The following is an 8105-nucleotide window of genomic DNA, read 5'->3' on the forward strand; positions in this document are numbered from 1 at the left end:
GGTGAACACCTGGTAACCGACAATAACAAGATGCATATATAAGAATATCCCCATCATTCCGGGACACCCTTCGGATATGATATAAATTTCGAAGTACTAAAGCATCCGGTACTTTGGATGGGGTTTGTTAGGCCCAATAGATCTATCTTTAGGATTCGCGTCAATTAGGGTGTCTGTTCCCTAATTCTTAGATTACCAGACTTAATAAAAAGGGGCATATTCGATTTCGATAATTCAACCATAGAATGTAGTTTCACGTACTTGTGTCTATTTTGTAAATCATTTATAAAATCTGCATGTATTCTCATCCCAAAAATATTAGATTTTGAAAGTGGGACTATAACTCACTTTCACAGATTTTTACTTCGTCGGGAAGTAAGACTTGGCCACTGGTTGATTCACGAACCTATAACAATATATACATATATATCAAAGTATGTTCAAAATATATTTACAACACTTTTAATATATTTTGATGTTTTAAGTTTATTAAGTCAGCTGTCCTCGTTAGTAACCTACAACTAGTTGTCCACAGTTAGATGTACAGAAATAAATCGATAAATATTATCTTGAATCAATCCACGACCCAGTGTATACGTATCTCAGTATTGATCACAACTCAAACTATATATATTTTGGAATCAACCTCAACCCTGTATAGCTAACTCCAACATTCACATATAGAGTGTCTATGGTTGTTCCGAAATATATATAGATGTGTCGACATGATAGGTCGAAACATTGTATACGTGTCTATGGTATCTCAAGATTACATAATATACAATACAAGTTGATTAAGTTATGGTTGGAATAGATTTGTTACCAATTTTCACGTAGCTAAAATGAGAAAAATTATCCAATCTTGTTTTACCCATAACTTCTTCATTTTAAATCCGTTTTGAGTGAATCAAATTGCTATGGTTTCATATTGAACTCTATTTTATGAATCTAAACAGAAAAAGTATAGGTTTATAGTCGGAAAAATAAGTTACAAGTCGTTTTTGTAAAGGTAGTCATTTCAGTCGAAAGAACGACGTCTAGATGACCATTTTAGAAAACATACTTCCACTTTGAGTTTAACCATATTTTTTGGATATAGTTTCATGTTCATAATAAAAATCATTTTCTCAGAATAACAACTTTTAAATTAAAGTTTATCATAGTTTTTAATTAACTAACCCAAAACAGCCCGCGGTGTTACTACGACGGCGTAAATTCGGTTTTACGGTGTTTTTCGTGTTTCCAGGTTTTAAATCATTAAGTTAGCATATCATATAGATATAGAACATGTGTTTAGTTGATTTTAAAAGTCAAGTTAGAAGGATTAACTTTTGTTTGCGAACAAGTTTAGAATTAACTAAACTATGTTCTAGTGATTACAAGTTTAAACCTTCGAATAAGATAGCTTTATATGTATGAATCGAATGATGTTATGAACATCATTACTACCTTAATTTCCTTGGATAAACCTACTGGAAAATAGAAAAATGGATCTAGCTTCAATGGATCCTTGGATGGCTCGAAGTTCTTGAAGCAGAATCATGATACGAAAACAAGTTCAAGTAAGATCATCACTTGAAATAAGATTGTTATAGTTATAGAAATTGAACCAAAGTTTGAATATGATTATTACCTTGTATTAGAATGATAACCTACTGTAAGAAACAAAGATTTCTTGAGGTTGGATGATCACCTTACAAGATTGGAAGTGAGCTAGCAAACTTGAAAGTATTCTTGATTTTATGAAACTAGAACTTTTGGAATTTATGAAGAACACTTAGAACTTGAAGATAGAACTTGAGAGAGATCAATTAGATGAAGAAAATTGAAGAATGAAAGTGTTTGTAGGTGTTTTTGGTCGTTGGTGTATGGATTAGATATAAAGGATATGTAATTTTGTTTTCATGTAAATAAGTCATGAATGATTACTCATATTTTTGTAATTTTATGAGATATTTCATGCTAGTTGCCAAATGATGGTTCTCACATGTGTTAGGTGACTCACATGGGCTGCTAAGAGCTGATCATTGGAGTGTATATACCAATAGTACATACATCTAAAAGCTGTGTATTGTACGAGTACGAATACGGGTGCATACGAGTAGAATTGTTGATGAAACTGAACGAGGATGTAATTGTAAGCATTTTTGTTAAGTAGAAGTATTTTGATAAGTGTATTGAAGTCTTTCAAAAGTGTATAAATACATATTAAAACACTATATGTATATACATTTTAACTGAGTCGTTAAGTCATCGTTAGTCGTTACATGTAAATGTTGTTTTGAAACCTTTAGGTTAACGATCTTGTTAAATGTTGTTAACCCAATGTTTATAATATCAAAAGAGATTTTAAATTATTATATTATCATGATATTATGATGTACGAATATCTCTTAATATGATATATATACATTAAATGTCGTTACAACGATAATCGTTACATATATGTCTCGTTTCAAAATCATTAAGTTAGTAGTCTTGTTTTTACATATGTAGTTCATTGTTAATATACTTAATGATATGTTTAATTATCATAATATAATGTTAACTATATATATAACCATATATATGTCATCATATAGTTTTTACAAGTTTTAACGTTCGTGAATCACCGGTCAACTTGGGTGGTCAATTGTCTATATGAAACCTATTTCAATTAATCAAGTCTTAACAAGTTTGATTGCTTAACATGTTGGAAACATTTAATCATGTAAATATCACTCTCAATTAATATATATAAACATGGAAAAGTTCGGGTCACTACATTAACATCAATATCTTTCTACGAAACTTTACTTATTCAAGTCCTAGAAATAGTGACCAACTAAAAATATTGTCGAAATTACAGCTAAAAAAAGTGTTTTAGAATTTCATGGGTTGGATCTTTTTTGATAGATCATGTTCCTAGATAGATACTGTAAATTATATTATATATATACAATTATATCAATAAAAACTAAACTATTACTGTTCACTTCATTTTTATATTCCCGTCTTTTAACTTATTAGATATTTATCGCATTCACTAGAGTTTTCTAATTCACTCTACCAACCCCAATTGTCTCGATTGATCTGGCGATTTTTTCATCTTCTTCTCCGATTGTTCTCACTTTCTTAGTTTTTTTTTTCTTGCGTTGATGATTGTTGCGTTTAATTCATATTAAACGTATAATATATGCAGCTTTTTTAATTCGGAGAAAAAAAAGAACTAATATTAACTTTAAGAATACTTCAATAAATCGAAGAAGGTCTAAGAACCAACAAGTAAAGGAACAAAACTCGAGCCCAACCTAAACAAGGCTACTAAACCAACTAAAGTATCTAGCAAAACTAACCATGTGTATTGCTGGTTGGTTAGTGTGTGATGCGTTACCACTTGCTTCTCTTGGTTAAGTGCTATGTGACCACGCATCCAGCACCAAGTTATACGCTTCATGCGTGGTGCGTGGTCTGGAGACATTATTGTAATTTCGAAATTTTAAGAATATATTGTTAAACAATTTTGGATGTGTGACCAATTTCCTAAATAGAAATTCATACTTTAAGGGAGGGTGGGTTAGTTAGTTTATCAAAAGCCCATCAATGAAATTTCAAAAAGAGATATCTTTGCAATTTCCATCCTAACCTTTTAGTCCGTGCTATATTACTCGTATGTATGTATGTATATATATGTATAGTAGTAATTTAATTAAATAAAAATAAAAATAAAAATATATTACATAAATACGTAGATGATATAGATATATGTAAATCTAAATTTAATTTATTTAATATAAAAAATACAAAAAAATAAAAAAATAAAAAATAAATATAAAAAATACAATTTTTACGCACACCCAGTTCAAATCATCTCGAATCGCCCTTAGACCCGTCTCCGTTCTCATCAATTTTGATCAAAACGCTTATCACTAATTTATTGAATATTTAAATCATCATCATCATCAATAATGAGAAAAAGGGAAAGAGAAAACCCATGTGGAATTTGTGGGCACTATCATAAGTATGAAGAAGGTGAAGTTTGTGGGATTTGTGGTCACCGGTTACCGGCCGGAGTTGAAGAGGGTTTGATTCAAGTTAGTGCTTTTCCGTCTGAAATCTTGCCGGAGTTCCTGTTTCTCGGTAGCTATGATAACGCTTCTCGGTCGGAACTTCTTAAAACACTTGGGGTTTCTCGTATTCTTAATGTCAGTCCCCCTTTTTTACCAATTCATATTCAATTCGTATTCTTAATGATTAATCGTCTTTTTGATTGTATTTGTGTATCTCTTTTTTTTTTTAAACTTAATTTGGTAATGAATTTTTTTAGGGCATATTGAGTTGGTTAATATGGGCTGAATCTTGCTTAAAGTCTAACAAAAAAGATTGTTCCTTTTTGTTTAAGTTGTGCTTTTTTTGCTAATATGTATATGATTCTCTGCTTGGTCCCTAAAAAAAAAATTGTTATTGAAAGTATAGGGTGATTAATATTATGAAACTGTTGAAAGCCTTATAAGACAGCTTTTTTTAAGTGTGCCCTTTTTACCTTTTGTGTTATGTTAATAGTTTGCAAGGAAACTGGTGTAAGTATCTAAATCATAAGTGGTTATGGAATCTTTATTCATTTATAAACAGGACCTTTAGTCACAGTCATGGTTGCAAAAATCGGGAGAACTCGGAATTTCATTCCTGGCGAGAACTCGTTTTGAAATCGGTCAAAAAATCGGTCAACGACCAAAAATCGGTCAAATCTCCAAAAAAATCGGTCAAATCTCGGAAAAATCGGTCAATTCTCGGAAAAATCGGTCAAATCTCAAAAAAATCGGTCAAATCTCGGTAAAATCGGTCAAATCTCGGGAAAAACTCGATAAATCCCAAAAGTCAACGAAAGTCAACCGCCGATAACTCCCCGAGTTCTCCCCGAGTTCTCCGAGTTCTCGTTTTGGAGACCCTGCCGAGAACTTATTAAAGGCGTCTTAACGTTTATAACCCACTTTCTTGTTTTATACGAATACGTTCTTCAAAAAAAAAAAAAAAAAATCGAAGATCATTCTTTTAGGGATTGGTGTGTTAATTTTTTAAGCATAGTTATCGCAATGGTGACATGTTTTAGTTGAGATGATAAGCAAATGATATTGTAAAAGTGTAAAATTATGTGTTGATCTGTTGTTTACAATAGTACTCCGTATTAGTTAATATGTTTACTGCTGCTGAACCAATTAGTAATGAAAAAGTTTTTAGGTGTACAATTACTGTTTATGAATAGCAGACACACTCACACACAGTATCTTTTGGTATGTTAACATTAGTCTGCTGATCAATATATTTATGAGGTCACAATTTATTAGTGATTAGCAGACGTATACAGTATCTATTAAGATGATCTGAGTTATTGATGTTGTGATTCTTTTATCTGTATGCAGACTGTACCGGCCTGTCAGAATCTATACAAGAACTCATTTACTTATCATTGTCTCCCTGATAGCCCAACTTTAGCATTCGATGATGCAGTCGAGTATTTAGGTATGATTACTATAATCCTAAATTATATTTATCACATTCATTGGTTAATTAAGAATGTGTGCCTCTGTAAATGCCATTATTATGAATCTTTGAACTTTTGAAATTGATAAATGATTGCTGTATAACCATCTCATATGTTATTTAAATTTTTTTTTTTTGGATATTTACTTATTATACATTTTAATTTATGGTGGATGTATTACGAACATAGTACTTGTTGCGAATGTTGTAAATGTTATATTGAACTTGTTCTGCAGAGCAATGTGAAAAGGATAAAGCTCGAGTTCTTGTTCACTGCATGTCTGGCAAAAACAGGTGAACTCATATTGCTAATTTAAATTTGCTATTTCATATATATTATTGATCACCAGAAAAAAGTATGAAGTTCATTGAGATAAATCTGGTTTTAGATATAAGATTGCGTGCTATTATACAATTCATGAAAACATCGTTGTATATATTAATAATAGGTCTCCAGCTATTGTGATGGCGTATTTGATGAAGAGTAGAAGATGGAGTCTTGATCAGAGTTACCAATGGGTGAAAGAACGTAGACCGCCTGTTGACTTAAATCCAGGTATAAATTCTACCCAATTGTAGCTCAACTGGTAGTGGCCTGCCTCTCTTAAGCGAGAGGTCAGGAGTTCGACTCCGCTGGATTGCAACATTGCACTCAATGTTATCCCTGACCTGAAGTGTCCACCCAGGTCGGTTGGGGGCGGGTTATGCAACTACGGGAGATGAACGCGTGGGTGGTTTAGTCCCCTCTGGTTGATCCCAAACTGATGTCAAAAAAAAAAAAAAAAAGAAAGCGTTAATTATAGTAAAATTACATGCATGTAATGTTTGTCATTACTCATTATATTCTTGGTGACATTTGTATAATCACACAAATCTCTTTGTTTTTGATAATGAATTTTGTGTAGGCGTTATGCAGCAGTTACAAGAGTACGCACAGAAGATTCAGGTGGCTGTGGATACTAGCGGTGGTGCTCTGCCACCAATCTCAGGTGGTGGGGCCCCTTTTAGCTTTGGCTTTACGAATCCAACTGCCATTCCTCCAGCATTCAACAACACTGCGACCCCCTCCATATTTATTCGTCCAGACATCCCACCACTGACCGACTTCACTTTTGAAGCTGGTGTGCAGGCTCAAAACACCACAAGCTCTGTGAATCCAAGTGCCACTGATGTATCGATGGATGGTTTGTAAGGTGTTGGAATTTGTTCTTTTTGGTTGAGGTTTCTTGGATTTCATTTATTTGTGCAAATCTTATGAGAAACCATGAATTATAATGTTTTGTTTGATGATGATGCACGGTGATGGTGTCACCTGAAAGTTGGAATGTAAATGGTGAACTAAAAGCTTTTTGGCATGGTAGGCTTCACACACAGCCTTAGAAGGCTAACATACCTGAGATTTTGATTTGGTAGTGGTACTCTATTAAGCTTACATCTGGTTGGATTATTGCACTCTTTTCTTTTGTCATTTAGTTTATTGTTGATTCAAGGCTTCAAAGGAGCCCGAGTTGCGCCAGAAGTACAGCTTATTACGCTTGACTTGATAATTTTGGGCTTGAGTTCATCTTGAGGATGGGTCGAGCTTGTTTCCGAAGCCCAAATAGCTAAAAACTATCCATTAGATCCGTGCTTGATTCAAGCTCCAAGTTAAGAATTCATAAGTTTTGACTCGAATGAGTTTGTGAGTCTGATGCAAATAAGAATAAGTAGGTCGAAAATTTTAAAGGTGCCGTACCCATATCTCCAAGCATGTATCATTTTTTCTCCTACTTACTGTATTATATCTATGTGCGTTTTCTCATTTTATTATATTTTGGTCAAGGTTATTCAGTAGAGAGAGTGGGGACTTTCTCTACCACAGTACCACTAGGTGGAGAAACAACATTCCTTTACCTGATATTCGTGAGATTGGGTATTATTGTTGTTGCTACACATATAATGATAATTCAAGATGAGTCTTCATCAACTCAAGTTGAACTCAATATATTTGTATATGATTGCTTTTGTGTTTGAACTTGATAGAATTAAGCTCAGAAGTTGGTTTAGCTTGATTTAAGTCATCTCAAACATTGTTGAATTAACCACTATCATTAGCGCTGAGCAAGGGGCGGTTGAGCGCATTTGTAACATCCCAAATTAATTAAGGTATTATTTATGTAATTTAATTATTTTATATATGGATGGTATGATTTAGTATAAATAAATGGAAATAGTTAATGTTTGTTAGTTAAGTTGGAAGGGACTAGGGATGCAAAGTTAGAATTAAGGACCTCCTAAAATAGAGTTTTGGTGGGGAGGGTAGAAAGTGCAAATAAGACAAAGTTAATTTAATAAAAGATGTAAAATGCAGAATTTTTATTATTAGTTGCAAAAAAAAAAAAAAAAATACAGAGAGTGTGTGTGCGCTTGTGTGTGTCGATCCAAACAAGAGGAAGAGGGAGGATCTTCAATTGAAGAAACTGAGTACATGCAATTGAAAATTTGTGAAATCTAGTATACTCTAATCATCCTAGCAAGCTTTAATTCTTCAATTTCTTCTCCTTTGTGCACAATTAGGGTTCTTGAATCCTTAGAGACAAGGTATG

General features: G+C 32.9%; 1 protein-coding gene across 1 annotated transcript; it reads left to right on the top strand.

The window, feature by feature from the left end:
* The first annotated feature begins 3814 nt into the window (after nt 1-3814).
* On the top strand, nt 3815-7267 carry LOC139845501 (protein-tyrosine-phosphatase IBR5-like). The gene is made up of 5 exons (XM_071835755.1): nt 3815-4184; nt 5400-5499; nt 5757-5814; nt 5970-6076; nt 6426-7267. Exons 1-5 carry the CDS (start codon nt 3948-3950, stop codon nt 6710-6712), a joined length of 789 nt encoding a protein of 262 aa, XP_071691856.1. The 5' UTR covers nt 3815-3947; the 3' UTR covers nt 6713-7267.
* Nucleotides 7268-8105: the final 838 nt, after the last annotated feature.

The sequence above is a fragment of the Rutidosis leptorrhynchoides genome, chromosome 4 (genome assembly GCF_046630445.1).
Source record: "Rutidosis leptorrhynchoides isolate AG116_Rl617_1_P2 chromosome 4, CSIRO_AGI_Rlap_v1, whole genome shotgun sequence".
NCBI lineage: Eukaryota > Viridiplantae > Streptophyta > Magnoliopsida > Asterales > Asteraceae > Rutidosis > Rutidosis leptorrhynchoides.

What these genes read in the sequence shown, in the direction of transcription:
- LOC139845501 (XM_071835755.1), top strand. Translation starts at nt 3,948, where the DNA reads ATGAGAAAAAGGGAAAGAGAAAACCCATGTGGAATTTGTGGGCACTAT. An exon ending in TGCATGTCTGGCAAAAACAG is followed by an intron (nt 5,815 to 5,969) that starts GTGAACTCATAT and finishes TATTAATAATAG; the next exon opens with GTCTCCAGCTATTGTGATGG. An exon ending in GCCTGTTGACTTAAATCCAG is followed by an intron (nt 6,077 to 6,425) that starts GTATAAATTCTA and finishes AATTTTGTGTAG; the next exon opens with GCGTTATGCAGCAGTTACAA.